This window comes from Ursus americanus, chromosome 35 (assembly GCF_024610735.1).
Source record: "Ursus americanus isolate L20-20 chromosome 35, mUrsAme1.1.p, whole genome shotgun sequence".
NCBI lineage: Eukaryota > Metazoa > Chordata > Mammalia > Carnivora > Ursidae > Ursus > Ursus americanus.
Genome location: NC_142161.1, coordinates 22,997,912 through 23,016,981, shown reverse-complemented (window position 1 = coordinate 23,016,981; position 19,070 = coordinate 22,997,912). Strand labels below are relative to the sequence as shown.

The following is a 19,070-nucleotide window of genomic DNA, read 5'->3' as shown; positions in this document are numbered from 1 at the left end:
TTTTTTCTTCCTTTTATATATCTTATAACTTTTGGCTGAAAGCCAAACATCTTGTGTAAGACAGTAGTAATTATAGAAATAGGTATGCCTCTTTTTTTTTTTGGCTAGTCCTTTATAAAGTGTATGGGGTTTCATTAATCTAGTCAAAAGTTGAGATGAGTTTAGGGTTTTGTTTCCTTTTAAAGAATTTATTTATTTATTTATTTGTTTGTTTGAATGAGAGAGAGCACACAAGCAGGGGGAGAGCGGAAGGCAGAGGGAGAAGCAGACTCACCACTGGGCAAGGGGCCTGTGCGGGACTTGGATTCTACAATCCTGGGATCATGACCTGAGCTGAAAGCAGATGCTTAAAGACGCTTAACTGACTGAACCACCCAGGCGTCCCGGTTTTCGTATTGCTATGATTACCCTAGGTACAATCAGAGGCTTCAAATTCCCCTACTGTTACTTTGTATTTAGGGTGGGACAGGGTTTTTCAGATGATTTTTCTTAATGTTCTCTCAGCTTTAGATCTCTGTTAGCCTGCACCTCAGAAAGGTTCTCTCTTCATACTCTTGTCCCTCTCTCAGCAGTTGATTGCTTTTGTTATTTAGTGCTCGCTAGCCTGGTTGGAGGGAACGTTAGGCATATGAGGCGCCATGGCGACAGCAAGGCAGGTAGTGGGGGGAGTGAGGGAAGTTCTACTTTCCTGCTTCAGCCTGAGCAGTACTTGTGTCCCTCAGTCTCAGAAATAGGATCTTCTCAGGGATCCTGCCCTCCCTCCCAGTGGTTGGAGATCTCTCACGTTCTAGGCCCAAGATGTTTTCATGCTCCTATCTCAGGTATAGAACATTTTTTTCCTTTTGCCTTCCTTCATCTGCATAGGGTCTTTGCCTAGACTTTGAGTATAGCTATAAGGTCTGCTGCTCATCCCTAGCAGCTTAAAGCTTTTTGTTCTATAGGGGAAATAGGGGAGAAGGAACCAGATGGGATTTGCTGCCTTTTCCACGGTAACTGCTGGTCACTTCCCCAAGGCCTGGCATCAGCAAGGCTTCCTCTGATTCTCAATCTTTCCTGTGAACACCTGATTGAGTCTATGGAAACTAGCCCATGAAGGGTTACGAATTCCTCTCTGTCTGCAACTCCCAGGGGTTCTACACTCTCATGCTAGTTCATTGCCTTTTGCAATTTATTAAAGTTTTAGGTGAATTCTTACCAAATTATACAGTGCCCAGTGACTGTCCCAAATCAACTAGTCTCTCGCTGGAGACACTTGTCTTTCCTTAGAGATGAGGCTCATCAGTTTCCCTACAACCTCAGCTCCATAATAGTTTCAAGTAAAACCATGACTCTGTGGATTATCTGGCTTTTTATTGTTGTGACTAGAATGGGAACAATGTTCTTTTTCCAGTTTTCTACATACTAAGCTAAAGATGGAAGTCCTAATCACTCAGAAATAATCTTCAAAATAATTCAGTATTCAATTTCAAAAAACAAAAAATAAATGTAAAAAAAAATTGCACTAAAGAACCAAAAGAGAATACTGGGAATACTTGGTTGTTTTGAAATAGAAAATGGCTTCCTAAGCATGACACTGAAGTTCAGAAACTAAAGAAAAAAAATTGAGACTGTATAAAAAAGTTACCTCTTCCCAAGGTAAAACCCACCATAAACAAAAATTTACCTCATGTTCTTACCTCTTCTAACTTCAAGTGAGAAAAATCATACTACATTGTAGTATAAATATCAGAAGATCAGGCTCCCTGCTAGGAGCCTGCTTCTTCCTCTCCCACTCCCCCTGCTTGTGTTCCCTCTCTCACTGGCTGTCTCTCTCTGTGTCAAATAAATAAAATCTTTAAAAAAAAAATAACAGAAGAAAATTTAAAACACATTTCTGTAAAAATCTATTTATCCTTTTTCACAGTCCTCAAAGTATTACTAGATGTATCCATTTTTTAGTTAGAGCATGCCAATGTAGAAATGCAGCTAGAGCTTCTGATTTTCAAAGGACTGTGCAAAGGACTGTGGATTACTCTCAATAAACCCATCATAAGTTGAAAAGATCATTAAGTGGAAAATGCACTTAATGCACTAACCTACTGAACATCACAGCATAGCCTATGCCTTAAAATTGCTCAGCGTACCGACACTGGCCTACAGCTAGGCAAAACCCATCTGATATAAAGCCTATTTCACAATAAAAGTGTTGAATATCTCATGTAATTTATTGAATACTGTACTGAAAGTGAAAAACAAGATGGCTGCATGGGTACAGAAAGTTACAAGTGTATTAGTTGTTTACCCTTGTAATTGTGTGGCTGACTGGAAGCTGCTGCTGCCAACATGACCTGAGAGTATCAAAACTGCAGGATGCTGGCCCAGGACAAGACCAAAATTCAAATTTTAAGTACAGTTTCTACACAATGTATATTGCTTTCGTACCATCGTAATGTCAAAAAATTATTAAGTTGAACCATCTTAAAACCAGGGCCATTTTATCTACCTTGACCCTTGGGATTATTATCTTTATACTACAGCCAAGGATACTGAGGCTCAGAGAAATTAATTAGCCTCTAGTTCTTCAATCTATTACAAGACTTAATCTAGTCACCTTTATTCTACTTATGCCTTGAAGAAATAACTTTGTGCAAAAAAGCTTGGGGACAATTTAAAACTGGAAACATCTGGATGCCTGGATAGCTCAGTTGGTTAAGCCTCCGACTCTTGATTTCAGCTCAGGTCATGATCTCGGGGTCGTGGTATCGAGCCCCACGTTGGACTCCACTGGGCATGGAGCCCAAGACTGTCCCTCTTCCTCTGGGCATGGAGCCTAAGAATGTCCCTTTCCCTCCTCCTCTGCCCCTCCTCTCTCTCTCTCTGTAAAATAAATAAATACATCTTTAAAAACAAAAACAAAAAACTGGAAACATCAATTTAAGAGCCAGTGTTGGGGCGCCTGGGTGGCGCAGTCATTAAGCGTCTGCCTTCGGCTCAGGGCGTAATCCCAGCATTCTGGGATCGAGCCCCACATCAGGCTCCTCCGCTGGGAGCCTGCTTCTTCCTCTCCCACTCCCCCTGCTTGTGTTCCCTCTCTCGCTGGCTGTCTCTCTCTGTGTCAAATCAATAAATAAAATCTTAAAAAAAAAAAAAACATAAGAGCCAATGTTGATACTAGATCATGTTGCTACGGCAGAATGGCCTGAAACATCCGGAATAAAATATTTAGAGAAACAGAAGTTTAAGTCTAGGTCTCTCTCCGACAGTCAAGGAAAGGAATCAGTTATGTACAGTTAAGGGATTCCTGTTATTAAATCTTTAACCCCTATTTTAACAAAACTACTATAATTATTAACTCTTAAAAACTGAAAGTGGCTTTAGAGATTATATCAGCAATAACAAGACAAGGAGAAGCCAGAAACCGGACTATTTGGCCATTCTAGAAAGAGAGAAATTTAAAGGAAGGAAATCAGGTAGTGGTCCCAAACTTCTCTCCCCAATAAAGAGAGTACATACCTGAAGCGGGGGAAAGAAAAGTTAATCTGTGGGGAACTGGTTCTGAGCATGTAATTTCTGCTAATTTTATTTTGCAGGAAGCCTATTTTCCTACATCCTTTTTATAAAACTATCAAGTTTCCTTACAGAGTTTTATTAAGAAAACTATTATCACACCAACAAAATTAAAACCTAAGCATCCTTATATTAATTATCAATATAACTTAGTGTGCTATTTTCTTGTTTGAAAAATTTCACCACTGGGGTGCCTGGATGGCTCAGTCAGTTAAGCGTCTACCTTCGGCTCAGGTCATGATCCCAGGGTCCTGGGATCGAGTTCTACATCGGGCTCTCTGCTAGGCAAGGAGCCTGCTTCTCCCTCTCCCCCTGCCTGCCGCTCTGCCTACTTGTGATATCTCTCTCTCTCTCAAAAATTAATACATAAAATCTTAAAAAAAAAAAAAAAAAAAGAATTCACCACTTGCTCATTTTTCTTTGACTTATTTAACGCAAAACACAAAAGAAAGCAAAACAACAGGGGCACCTGGCTGGCACAGTCAGAAGAGCATGTAACTCTAGACGTTGGGTTTATGAGTTCAAGCCCCACGTTGGATATAGAGATTACTAAAAAGTAAATAAACTTTAAAAAAAATAAAAAGCAAAACATTGAAAAAACTCCTTTGGTAAACATATGAAGGCTTTTTCTCTAATTTGATCCATACCTTCAAATGAATTGGAAATTTTCTACAGTCTTTCTGTGAATCAACAGTAGGGAATGACGGTGAGGTAGGTTCGATTTTATTGCAGCTCTGAGGTTTGAAGCCCAAGACATCAGAAGCTGCATCCTTTAAATGAAGTGGTGTCTGTTGTCTCTGCTTTGGTGACTGATTAACACCTGGAGCGGAATGGTTCTTGGACTGCAATGAAGATCCGAAACGCACTATATTCAAACAATGATCCTGCTGCTTGCTCTTATTAACAGTGCTTGGGTTAACCACAATACTGGATTCTCTTTTATCATTTACAGTGTTTTCCTCCTCACTTGACTCATCTGGTAAAATAATTCTGGATAATTTCTTTTTGGAGTGTGCACAATTTTGTCTCATCTCCATTTGTTTTAGCTTTACTGCACGTCGGGTTTTATATTTTTTACTCCCACTTGCAAAGCAATCTTCAGTTATTATGTTAAAATCAAAACACACTTCTTCTTCACTTGATTGGGTTTTGTAAGACTCAGCTTCATCAACACAAAAACTATCTTCTAAGTAGGTTTCATCTTGCTCAGGAATCTATAGTAAAAATACCAATTAGCACATTATACATTTCTTTCATAAAATCAGTATGTATTTAACATATTCTTTTAAGTACATGAGATCTTTACGAGTGCTTCACTTACTTTATCAATTCAGTCACTTGTACTCAACCCACATATACTGACTATGTGCTTTATGGAAAAAAATGGGAGGCTAAGATTAAAAAAAAAGAATGATTTACCCTCTAGAAATTTATAGTCCATTGTAGGTAGCCAGAAAAATAAACAATAACTTATAAACAATGTGGATAAGTGCTACATAACAAACACAATGGAAGTATAGAGATATGAATGACCATATTACCAGGCTGAATATTGGCAATTCGTAAACAAAGACTAATGCGAAAACGTTCATAAATGAAAAATAATCCATAATTTTTAGAATATAACATCTTTATAAAAAATAATTCTCAAGAGAAACAAGAGAACATACAAGAATTAAAAATTTAAGTTATTCACTTCTTTTAAACATTTTTCTAATTGGAAAACAATTCAATAGTACATTCTAATTGGCTCAAATTGAAGATACTATAATTTGACCAAATTAGGAATAAAAGGCTTTCTGAGAATTCATTTAGTCCACCTTCCTGACTCGCGGCACAAATTATCCCAAATAGCTCTAGTCCAGTTTTAGAAACAATGGAGGCTTTATTAACAGGAACATATTTCAACATTATCATCAGGAAATTCACTATATTTCTATAGTTCATACCTGTGAGAATATATTTATGTTCTTATGTTTCTTAGGGACCATTTTATACCGACTGCTCATCAATGGACTGCGCAAAGATTTCATGTAAATAGCTCTCATTTCAGAATCTGTGTAAAGATAATAAGAATTTCAAGTAGCAAAATTATTTAAATGAAAACTAGTGAAGTATTTAACTTTCACCTATTCCAAATTTACATAATTCAAACCTTGTGGAATTAAATTACACAAAAAATATTTAATGTATATTGAAACAAGTCAAAAAACAATTACTAAAAAAGGTAAAGTTAGTTTTGCCTTTGAAATCAGGCCATCTGGTTGGATGATTGTGACAATTTATTTAAGCTCTCTGCTTTAGCTATCTCTCTCCTCTGAAAATATGTTTTAAAAAACGACAGTGTCTTAATGAAAAATAAATGTATATGAAGAACTTGAGGACTGTACTTGGTATATAGAAAATATTGAATAAAACACAAGAAATTGAAGCAAAAAAGAAAGCAAATGCTTAAAAACATCAAAAAGCATGGCTTAAATAGTAAGTATGTTTCATAATTTTCAAAGTCAAGCAAAAACTGGGAAACACGTAAGTTTTTATTGATGTCTGCCTTTTTTTTAAGTTTAGAAAGTAATTTTATCTTTGTCTCCCATTTTCACTTACGTTTTTTGGAGTGATTAATTAACTTAGGTTATTTTCAGAGATAACACTGCTAATTTAATGACAATGGGGCTCGGAACCAGGTATATAATTTTTTCTTTGAATAATATTTCCTTTATCTCCATTCCATAGCATAGCTATCAACTACTAGATATCCTCCTGATTACCTATCCACTTCTTCTTACTCATGCTAAATCCCTATAAACTTAGTGAGACCCTTACTTCTAGTTTCTTAGTGAGAAGAAATCAGAATCAAGGAGCTTTCAGAGAATTTTGTTTCATAGATTTTTTTTTTTGGTATAATGTACATGCAGTAAAATTCACCTTCCTTTACAGTACAGTTCTGACAAATGTATTGTTATAACAAAAAAATTACTATTTGCTGTCCCTATAGTTTTACCTTTTCCCAAATGTCATATAAATGAAAAAACAAAAACTCTGAAATCCTACATATTTCGAATGCACTAGGTCTAAAATGGAGTTTCAGGGGCGCCAGTCAGGAGAGCATGCAACTCTTGATCATGGGGTCATGAATTTGAGTTCCACGCTGGGTGTAGGAATTACTAAAATTATTAAAAGACTTTCAAAAAATTTTTTTAAAAAGGGGCGCTTGGGTGGCTCAGTTGGTTAAGCGTCTGCCTTCAGCTCAGGTCATGATCCTAGGGTCCTGGGATCAAGCCCCGCACTGGGCTCCCTGCTCAGCAGAGTCTGCTTCTCCCTCTCACTCTCCCTCTGTGCGCTCTCTCATGCTCTTTCTCTCTCTCTCTCTCTCTCTCAAATAAATAAATATGTCCTTCCTGTTGCTCAAACCCACTGACTCCTCTTTTTTTTTTCTTAAATCCATCAGAAAATCCTATCAGCTGTAAATACCCCAAATCCAATCTTTCTCAACCTACACTACTACCACCTTGGCAAACACCACTAGCATTCCTTAGATTACTACAATAACCTTCTAAATGGTCTCTTCTCCCACCTTTGCTTCCCTGCAGGCCAGTCTCGACACCAAAGCTAGAGTGATAGATACTACTGCAACAACTCAGACCAGAAGCTGGCTGCTCATTACTTCACTATCTCACTTCCTACCACTCTGCTTCTCCATCATTCAATCCAGTCACAGTGCTGGTCCTGGAACACGCTGGGCACACTCCTGCCTCAAGGCCTGTCTACTCTTTGTTATCTTTGCACCAACATTCCCCACCAGATTATACTGTAAACCTCCAAAAGCACTCGTTAATGAACATCAAGAGCATACTACTAAGAACCCTTATTCTGCAAATCATATCACTATCAAGGACATAGTACTGAGAACTTAGTCTCTAAGACCTTTTTCCTTAAAGTAGTGCTTGGGAAAATTTATTGTCTTAAACCATAACAGAGAGTACAAGAGCAGAATAAATTGACAAGATCTGTGAAAGATTAGAACACTGAGAAGCTCACCAGAATCTTTCCTATTTCTATTACAGCCAATCTGAATCATCTGCAATTAATGTATTATATATCTGCCCAGGCATTGTTTGGAGACACCATTTTCCAAAAGCAGATCTCCCTCACTTGGCAAATTTAATAAATTTAGGTATGTGTCTCACCTGCTGTTAACAATCAGCATTGCTCAAGTCCTCGTCTCCTTCCAGTCTTTGATCAAATGTCACCTTCTCAATGACACCTGCCCCTAATTACCTAATTTAAAATTACTGCTTGTCCATTATTAATACCCCCAGCCCCTGCCACTTCAAATCCTCGCCTTACTCATGTTTCTCATTTTTCTGTAAATTGTCTTATAACATGCTAATAATTTCATTATTATGTGTATTCTTTGTCTCTTTCCATTCACATGTTAGCTTCATAAGGGCAGAGATTTTTGTCCACTTTGTTCGCTGATACAGCTTTCTCAAGAACCTTACATAGTACCAGCACACAGTAGTCACTAAATACTTGTTAAATGAACATATGACACTGAGCCAGCCAGATCATTCTGGTGAGAACTGATCAAATTAGCAGAAGCCTATAAACAACCAAGTCTAAAAAAATAGCAAATAGTACAGAATTTGAATGAAGTTGACGAAATATTTCACACATACCAAATTTACTTCCTTTTAAAGTTCTTTAAAAACTGACTAAAATATTTAAATATAACCACATTAAAAGCACTGAAAATTAAAAGAAAAAGAAGCATCATTATATCATTTACCATTTATAGCCTGTGAAAGTTGAGTTTCATCATTTAAGAAGTCAAGTAATGAGGAGTCTTGTTCATTTTCTGACTCATCATTTTCATCTGATGAAACATACTCTGCCTCTTGTTGGGAGAGTTCTGCTTCGTCATCTAAAAACTTTCTAGCTGCAAGCTGTGACAAATTAGAAAACGTGGAGACACCCTTAAGGAAAACATTTACTTTCTTAAATAACCGGAAATCATTCTGTAAAACGGATTTTTTTGCCAATGCTTTTAAGACAAATAAGCAACTGCAAGAAGAAATGAGAATGTAGCACACCTGTTTAAAATTCCTGATAATTCTATTATAAGCAAAATATAGCACAAGTCAGCATGTCAGCTTGCTGAATGTTTCTTCATAAGCATAAAGTCCCCCAAGTCTTCTGGCTAAGTAATTTTGCCAGGAAAACTACTACACCACAAAAAGACTATTCAGAAAAAAATGTGCTGAGAATTCTAAGGATCTGAGTATTGCATAGAGATAAGAAAAACAATGTAATGACTGTAAAAGCAAATATTCTAAAACTCAAGATTTCTACTTTTTCAATTTGAGTCTTAAATTTTCAATACACTAAGTATCCTCATTTAGTCATTGAAGATAACAAAATACTGAAAGATAGTTTCAAAATAAGAAAGAAACAAAACTATTACACCTTGAGATTTTAATTCCAGTAAAACAAATAAAATTAGGGTCAAAATATTTTTAATTTTTGAATTTTTTTCTATGAAGAAATTATAGAGAAAAATCTACTCCTATGTAAAATCTAATTTTTATTAATAATATATACTACATATAAATTTATATATAAAATTATATATATAAATATATAACATATTAAATACATATATATATAAATAAGAAAATGAAAAAAGTTTACCTTAAGGTGACTCTGTTTCTTTCGGACTTTGATGCCCCTTTTTGCAGTCCGGTTAGGAGCCCTGAAGTCTTCTAATTGTGGATGCCGTTTGTGAAAATTCTCACTTTCATCGCTAGATGATAATTCTAACTATAATAATTCAATAACGTTCTTGCATAAGAAAATATAATCTAATAGTATTTTAATGTATTTCTCATGGGTTATTAGTTTTATTTTTAATTTTTTCTTTTTAAATAGTTGACCTAACATTTTTTTTGTTAGAAAAATAAAGTACTCTCACAACTCAGAGCTGTGTTAAAAATACATAATACTTAAGAATTTAAAAGTTAGGGGTGCCTGGGTGGCTCAGTCAGTTGAGCATCTGCCTTCAGCTCAGGTCATGATCTCAGGGTCCTGGGATCAAGGCCCAGGTCAGGCTCGCTTCTTACTCTCCCTCTGCCCACCCCCCACCAACTCATGTGTGCACTCTCTCTCTCTAATAAATAAATAGTTTAAAAAAAAGAATTTAAAAGTTAGGTGATACTAAGTATTAAAACACTAAATTAGGTAATATAGTAATACTAGTATAGTATTCATTCAATTTAGTATTACATCAAATTTACTTGATGAAAACTTGTAGTTTAACTATCTCCTCTAGAAGATCCTAAAGGTCTTTACAAAAATTAATTAAGCCCATAAATATAGCTATCAAAATCAGTCCAAACATACAGGAGTCCTTTCAAACCAAGAAACCAATAAAACCGTAACAAATTTTGACAATGAAGCCTATCACTTTATCTCTTACAAAATAATATAAAATCAATCAAAAGAATAAAAGAAGTTTACCAAAATAATTTCAATTAACAGGAATAATTTTACTTTAAAATGAATTGATCAGCATTATCAATATTTTAATTCATTTACGAGTCAATCATACATTCTAGTTAAGGTAGCAAGTTAAAGCAATTTTTCTAGTGAAGTATTATGGGAGTATACAAAGTGAATATGAATTGATTACATATTTTATTAATTTTGCAGTTTATCCTAGATTACATTAGAGAATTAAAAAGCACAAGATTTCCTAATCTCAACATTTCCTACACATATCAGTTTATAGCTGATAACAAATGAACACCATTAGCCTACCCAAACTTCAGATTCAAATAGTCACCAATGCCTGCCAGACACTGTCACTTCACTATTCCACAAAATTCTCAAACTCAAACATATTCAACACTGAATTTATTATCTTTTTGTCTTCTCTAAATTTGTGACACATATTCCAAAACCCCTAGCCAAGAAACAGAGACACATCTTGAACTCCCTCCTTTCCTCCTTTCAAACCCATTCAGTAAGCAAATGAAAGAATAAGGCCTTCCAAAAACTGATTTTTTTCCAATTTTACTTCCTGGCACTCTTTGTCTTTATCATCTAATAATAAAGATGCTATTTCCCTGCTTTGTGTCATTCTTTTAAGCTCCTTGCTCTGTTGGCAATGTTTTTCCTTGCCTCACTGCCACACATGCTTTAAGATTTAGCTAAGGTATTTATTATCTTCAAGAAACTTTCCAGAACTCCCAAGTACTAGGATAAGGGCTTATCATTTTTAATCACTTAACTTACTAAAAATTATATTGAAATTATCTGTTTACTTATCTGTCTCTCCTATTAGATTTTAGGTGACTTAACACAGCACCTGGATAAAATAATTATAGTAGTGTCCCCAGCATCTTACACAGTAGATACAGACTAGATATTTAGGGAACTGCTAAAGCATACTGACTAAAATAGGAGTAGTTTTTGAAGTATAAATTTGAAATAGAAATTCCAATCACATAGAATTTATTATCTATTTTTGTGTTAACCATATACCTATTAGATCAAATATACATGTATTTTTCTTGAAATAATTACTCCAAAAGAATTTGAATTACTCTACACTATCTATCATATACTTACTCTATTTGGAGGAATCCTGCGCTTTTTTACAGCATGAAGCGGGGAATCAACTTCACTGTTTTTCTGATTCTAAATAAAGTAGATAATTAGATAAAAGGTTAAAAAAAAAAAAAAAGACTTAAGGTGGGGGAGAAAAAGCCTTTACATGATCACATTATTGTGATTATTAAATGACTCACCTCAGGGGATTCCAAAACATTTCCTTTTGTTTTTTTACTTTTTCTTCGGAAAATTTCATCCTCTTCACTTTCATTGCTTGTTAATTGTTCATCTATAATTTATTTAAAAAAATGAATGTGGTCAATAGATTTGTTTATCCGATCATAACTATTTTATCGATGGGTGCATTATTTATAAAGAGTGTTTCAGAACTTTGGCCAAATAATCAGCATAAGATGAAAGAGAAAAATGAAAGAGGGCCAATGACGAAATTAAGAGATGATAACTTTTGCTAATAACCACATTTTTGACTCAGATTCAACTTTACAAATTAACTGAGTCCAGGAGAGTGCAAAGTCTAATTTTATTAGTCAAAGTTTCCAGAATTCATCTCTATAATGTACTATCGTTCTCTGCCCTTTGTGTCTTATTTTCATTCTAAAGGAGTTAAAGCATGAAAATGTAGGCTACAAAACAATATCTTAAGAGATTCTTTTTGTAATTGTATGTACATATATCCACATATACATGTGTTTGTACACAAGCATGAAATAAAAACTGGTAAGATAGTCACCAAAATATTGTAACTAGAACACATTCGAGGGGGTGGAAAGAATGCTAAAAGCAAATATCTGATGTATAAAATCAAATACTTCAAATTTTCAGGTACTTAAACAAAGACTGATTTCTGCACTTCCATAAAATTTGGATTACAGACACCATTCCGTGTCTTTAGGAAACCTTCTGTAAGAGCCCTGTGGTTGTTTCAAGATATGTTCAAAAATTCTTTGATAGGCCTTGCTTCAAAAGCTGGATCATAATTCCTCTCCCCTTGAGTATGGGCCAGACTTATTCACTTGCTTCGAACAAAAGAATAGAATGGAAGTGAAGGTGGGTTACTTCAGTGTCTAAGTCGTAAAAGTTACTGAGGTCTCATCCTTGTTGTCTGTCTTGCGTCACTCACTTTGGAGGAAGCCAAATGGTATACTGTAAAGGTGTAAGAAGCAACCCTATAACGAATCCTGAAGAAAGGACTATTAAACATGAAACAGTTGAGACTTACTAGTTTTGAAAATTCCCAGCTTCTCTAGTTGGCAAACAATACTAAATTAATAAATCTTCCAGGCAAAGACCTAATCTAGAAGACTGCCAGGAAATTACTGCCCAGGTGAAGCAGAAGGTGAAATTGTAAATGCTTTAAGACCTCAAAGATCAAAGATGGTGCAGTCAGGTAAAAGGCCCTCCAGATAGCCTAAGGATGTCTTTCACGGATCCTCCTAAACAACAGGCCTTCCAAGAAGATTAAGCAACTATCTCCAGACATCTTAGCAGAAGCCCAAAGTAGTAGAGCTGCTTCCAAAGGATTTGTGAGCATGACTAGTATCTAGTGGAATGAATTCCAATAAGATTCACAAGAGATCCACAAAGATATACGAGCATTACATGGGAAGAAACACAGCCAGCTACAACAAAAAGGGGCAAAGATGATATAAAATGAAATGAGGACTTTAAAAAAGCCTTCCCTTTTCCCCCATTTTCATATTATAACACCCAAATTCTCTATTATTTTCAACATATTCAAATTGTAAATATTCCTGAAAAGCCAAAATTAAAATTTAAGTTAAAAAAATCTATATTTCCAAACTAATCCAGTTCAAAATTCTGTCATCTTCTGAACCTCTTACACATCCACTACCTTTTTATTTGGTCATTATTTCCACATTTTACTGGTATCTTTTCAAATGTATATGTCACACAATTGTTTGGGTTTTACAGTCAAGGGCCAAGGCCAAATCTGTATTTCAGTATCTAGCATAATACTTTCCCCGTGGCATGCATGCCATAAATATATGTAGATAAATCTTCTATCAGTAAGCATCAAATTAAGAAAGACATAATAAATTATCTAATTCAATATACCAAATACTGAAAAATTACATTTTGAAAAATTACAGAAGCTTATCTAGAGTAATTATTCCAGAAAGATTTATGTGTTTTATTAAGATGGAATCTTACCTTCAGCAGAATGACAGGATTGACGACTGATTTTTTCCCTGCTTTTAGCTTCTTCTACAGAAAGTCCTGAATCACCAAAAGCTGAATTCAATGTTTCTTTGAAACTCTGTAGATCTACTTTTCCCTTAGGAGAATCTGGTGTCCTAGGCATTTCCTTCCTCTTAAAAAATGAGTTCAGTGCGTTTGATTCAGAAAATGGCGTACTCATAACTTTTTCTCCTACTGGCAAAGAAAATTGAGAATAACCAGGAGACAGAAATTCTTTATTTTTTGCTGCACTCTGTGGAAAATGTGCAAAACTTGGACTCCACATATCTTCACTCGATGGGATAGTAATAGTTCTACTTGTAGAACTAGCAGCTTGATCTCGTGGTATTACTGCTTGATTTGAAACATAATTTGCATCATTGGTCTCCTTAATATCTAAACACCTTCCAGAGAGATCTAAAAATTTATTCTTATTTGTATCTGATGCATGTCCTAATATTTCATCATCAGAATCCAGACTACAAAACCCTAAATCAAAAGTAACAGAAAATAAATCCTTAGAGCAGTCAAAAACATATTCATCATGCTTCAGTTTCTTCTCATGTACACCTCTCAAATCTTCATGAGATTTCCAACTAGTAGTTTCACAAATCATTTGATCTTGGGGTTCAGAATTATCCTCTAACAACAGTTCATCAGAAATTAAGAAGTGAGAGACCAGTGCCATTTCACTTAAAGCAGTTTTGTCTGACACACATGAAGATGTATATTTATTGTTCAAGGGAGAAAGGCTCGCATCATTAAACTCTGTATTAACATCTTCGAATAGTGGTAAACTCTCATTCTGATCAGTGAGCAATACTGGGAGACCATTGTTGTCCATATCACAATTTTTTTCTTCAACGAAGTACTTTGGAGGGCCTATGTTTATTTGAATATGATTGCTGGATACTAAATTTTCATTTTTATTATCTTTATGTACTTTATCAACATAGTCATAGAAACTTGGCTCATCAGAAATCTTATCATTGGTTGCACCATAAAAGCAACTTTTTTCACAAGGGTGATTAATAAATTTAAGTGAATTCAATTCTAAATCCTGTTGAGAATTTACGGGTAAATATGACATCAAACAAGTAGATTTATCATTTTGTAAATACTCGGTGTAGGGAAGGAAAGGCAAATGATCAAGTTCAAAATCCTTAGCAATTTCATATTCCAAATTTGAGAGTCCACTGAGAGGTGGAGGAGAATGAGATAAAAATCTCTCTACATTAGCTAGTACCTCTTTTGTTAATGAATGACAATCATAAAACTGGTCATCTGTTTTGGCTCTACAAAGTTCTTCCTCAAGTGGAAGAAAGAAGCTGGATGAAACGTATTTCTCATCAGTGAAACTGTTGTAACCAGAATCTAAAAAATTTCCAGCAAATGAACTAGATTTATTTGTTAATTGACATTCCACTAATCCATGTGGCCGATTACCAACATTTTCATTGACAGCACATGTGGCAGCTGCAAGTTTATCTGTATCTGATGTCCTTTTATCATTTAATAGGTCTACCTGAAAAATATTTTCAACAGTAGTACTTCCATCAGTATCTAAAGAATCCATAACAACATCATTATTTTCTTTTATAGGCTGATCTTTTTTAAATTCTTTAAAGGCTTTTTTCTTTAGAGAAGCAATTTTAGCAGGTTTGATATGAGTTTGTTTAAAAATTTCAGCACATTCTTCATCAGATTCTGTCATTGAGAATGGATTTATATTCCTTGAAAATGAAGATTTCTTCTTACTAGTAAAGGTGCCATTGGCAAGGGGATTATATTCATTCCTGGGAGCACTAAATACTGAGCTAACGTCTTCCATTTGTAAGTAAGATTTAATTTCCAATTCATAGCTGCATTCTCCCTAGAAAGAAGGAAAATGAAAAAGTCACATGAAACAAGAGCCATTACTAAGAAATGAGTTTTACTTTATGTTATTTTCTAAACAACATTACATTACTCAAATGATTACTCAAAATCAAATGATTTTCTTTTATAACTTAAAAATTATTCTTTTTAAAAAAGATTTTATTTATTTTAGAGAGAGAAAGAGAGAGCAAGCACAAGCACGTGTGTGAGGGAGAGGGGCAGAGGGAGAGGGAGAGAGAGAATCCCAAGCAGACTCAGTGCTGAGCCAGGAGCCGTGAGGGGGCCCTATCTACGACCCTGAGATCATGACCTGAGCCAAAACCACGAGTCAGATGTTTAACCAACTGAGCCTCCCAGGCTCCCCTAACTTAAAAATTATTCTAATTAACCAAACAAAATTATAAATGGCACTACTGTGTAATTATCATAAATTATCTTTAATCAGTTAATATTTTTATATCCTCAGCACTTAATACATGAAAAACCCATGATAACTATTTGCAGAACAAACAAATTTAATAAGTACATAAAATAAGATTATAGGGGTGCCTGGGTGGCTCAGTCAGTTGAGCAACCAACTCTTGGCTTCAGCTCAGGTCATGATCTTGGGTTCCTGAGACTGAGCCCTGAATCAGGCTCCGAGCTCAGCAGGGAATCTGCTTCTCCTCTCCCTCTCCCCCTCCCCCCACTCGCACTCACTCACACACTCTCTCTCAAATAAATAAATCTTCAAAAATAAATATTATAAGCACTAAGTTCTTCATTTCTAACATTTAATTGAACAATTATTCTAATTTCATAAATATAGATACTAGGTAATTAATATATATAAATGAAAACCACACATACATGTGTTAAGTTTGCCTTCTTGATAAAGGTAAACTAAGAACAACTTTTAGAACATCTGAAATAAGCATGCCTATACATCCATTAGGTTGTAGGCTGGAATATACTATTTTTAACAGAACTTCCCAACCAAGAACTCTTACAGTAAATTTCTTTTATTTTTTTTAATATTTATTTATTTATTTTTTGAGGGAGAGACTGGGGGTGGGGGCAGAGGCAGAGGTAGAGTCTTAAGCAGACTCTCTGCTGAGCGCAGAGCCTGGCATGGGGTTGATCTCACAACCCTGAGATCATGACCTGAGTTGAAACCAAGAGTCAGGAACTTAACCAACTGTACCACCCAGGAGCCACAGGAACTCTTACAATAAATTTCTTATCACTAAATCTAAAACTATAGTCCCCCTAACTCCTGACCTACCCTCTCCTCTTCCCCTTGAGTGGCTACTTTAGTCAGAAGTCCTCTACTATTCAGGGTCTTAAGCAGTCAACTCTCCTTTTTGAATAATAAATACAATAAGTATTAATTTGAGAAGGTTGTCTCCCTCCCCACAGACAAAGTATTTCATATGGCTTCTTCACTGATATACCACAGGGCCTGGAATAGAGGAAACACAGAAGGTGCTAAATAATATGTGTTAATTTGATGGCACAGGTTTTGCTGGGATCCACAACTAATTATTTATATATTCATGAATAATAGCTAATAATAAAAATAGCAGCTACAATCTATTGAGTGTGCCTGTTACTATTCTCAATGCTCTACACATATTAAGTCATTTAATCCTCACAACAACTCTATGAGGAAAATATTATCATTGTTCCCGTTTTACAGAGAAACTGAGGCCCAAAGAGGTTAAGTAACTTACAGCTGCATGATTAGTAAGAGGTAGACTTGGGATTCTAACCCAGGCATTTTGGATTTCATACTCATAGTAGGTTCATCATTCCGATTCTCTCAAGGAAGAATAATCAAGTAGCTTCTCAAGGAATCAATAATTCTCTAAACTACCATAAAGATACAAGAGACAGACCAAATGACCTACATGAGGGAGAATATTTCAATAAATTCAATCTAACAAGAATGCTAAATTAGCAGTTTATATAAATCACTCAGTATATTAAAATTTTACTCTAGTTTATTTATATTGACAGATGATATTCTTCTAGTTAAGTCTACTTCTTCACCTAAGGCAGAAAACTGGTTCCTTATTGAGATCACAAGAAACTTTAAATAAAATAAAATAAAATATATATATATATATATATATATATATATATATTCTAACTATAATTATATATATTAAATACTTGTTTCTTATAATAATTATTTCAAATTAAGAAGAATAGGGGTGCCTGGGTGGCTCAGTCAGTTAAGCAACCAGCTCTTGATTTCTGCTCAGGTTGTAATCAAAGGGTTGTGGGATCATGCCCCAAGCCAGGCTCTGTATTCCACAGGTAGTCCGCTTAAGATTCTCTCTCTAACAAATAAATAAATCATAAAAAGATTAAGAAGAATAAATATCAAATATTCTTTTCACCATGATACCAGCAAGAGAAAGTTATAATAAAACCCTACCTCTTCATGTCTCATTCCTTCTATCATTTGCATAATGCTTATAAAATGGTGGCATCGATCTGAATGATCAACTTGATATGTAGGAAAAGGATGATCCTGCCACACTCTCCATTCAGAAAGAGAGAGTTGATGTATTCCAATGGTTGGTTCTTGAGTCTTGATTAATGATTTTAAAAATAAGAAAAATGAAAAATACATACTCAGATTTCATTAACTGATTAAAAAAACAATATACAGGCAGTAAGCCTAACATAAAAAAATCTGAATTCATTTGGGTATTTTCAACTAAAATCTCAGGAGACTAAAGAAAATAATTTCATAAAGTACAAACATGCCCTTTTAAATACATTTTGAAAGTAGCTATTATTTGAGTTAGTACTTGGTTATATCCCTGTTTATACAGTCCCATGTTAAGAGCAAGTATTTAAGAAAATGTGTGGTTTCAAAAGTACTATTGTGCTAGATTTATATCCTATAATCTAATAAAGAGGCATTCATAACCTCTCAGTGATAATGATCTTAATTTTTTCATGCTGCCGTTCCTCACTTTCCCTGGTAGTAAATGAATATAAATTCTGAAGAGCCGTATTTCAAATCTTATAAATCTTCTAAAAGGAATCTTCCTGAGGTTGTTTTTCCAGCTCTCTAGGCATATAGGTAACCTTTGATCAATTCTCTTGACTTTTATTAAGTTCACCAATACTTTGTTCATAAGAGAAATAATAACATCCAATTTAAAGTTCTACAAAATTAAAAAAAGTTTGTAAAAAGACGCTCATGGCAGCATAATTTTATGTTAATAACACTGAAAAGAATTCCAAAACATAGCAGGAAAACAGTCAAGATAACCATGGTATACTGCAGAGTAACATAACAATCATGTAAAGTATGCCTATATGGAAATGCTCATATAGTAGAAAGTAACAGAAAAAAGGCAGATATTATGTAAATGTATAACACTCAAGTAAAAATACATACACAATAAAGAATAAAAGAAAATGAGTAGTTCTACAAACTTAGACTTTAATATTCTTTTTAAAATGTTTACATTCTTAATTTTTTAAGCGACTTGACAATCTGATCATGAACACTCTCTCTACTCCCAAAGCTACTGCATAATCACTATAAAGAACATCTGAAAACATGTTCAACTTACTGGTTTGTTTTCTTCATTTTCTAAAGATAAAAACTGAATTTGAGGCAATGTTATTTCCTTAATTTCATCACTGTCTCTTAATCTATAACGTCTGTTCCATAATTTAAATTCTTCTGCTGATAAGAACCAATCTTTCTTTGAATTACTCTGCTTCATTCCTGTAGGTTGAAAAATTGAAAAGAAGTTTAAAAAAATCTGCTACGCAAACACAAAATATACAACATCAACTCAAACTCT

At 34.7% G+C, this 19,070-nt stretch overlaps 1 protein-coding gene across 1 annotated transcript in view; it reads right to left on the bottom strand.

Moving 5' to 3' along the window:
- FANCM (FA complementation group M) overlaps positions 1 to 19,070 on the bottom strand; it is a 61,608-nt gene that overhangs the window by 5,994 nt on the left and 36,544 nt on the right. The window contains exons 12-20 of the mRNA XM_045799326.2: positions 18,834 to 18,991; positions 17,678 to 17,833; positions 13,351 to 15,250; positions 11,355 to 11,446; positions 11,176 to 11,244; positions 9,238 to 9,366; positions 8,336 to 8,492; positions 5,496 to 5,602; positions 4,194 to 4,760 (exon numbers count right to left, since the gene is read on the bottom strand). Coding sequence (XP_045655282.2) covers positions 4,194 to 4,760; positions 5,496 to 5,602; positions 8,336 to 8,492; positions 9,238 to 9,366; positions 11,176 to 11,244; positions 11,355 to 11,446; positions 13,351 to 15,250; positions 17,678 to 17,833; positions 18,834 to 18,991 — 3,335 coding nt within the window. The remainder of the gene's footprint in view (positions 1 to 4,193; positions 4,761 to 5,495; positions 5,603 to 8,335; positions 8,493 to 9,237; positions 9,367 to 11,175; positions 11,245 to 11,354; positions 11,447 to 13,350; positions 15,251 to 17,677; positions 17,834 to 18,833; positions 18,992 to 19,070) is intronic.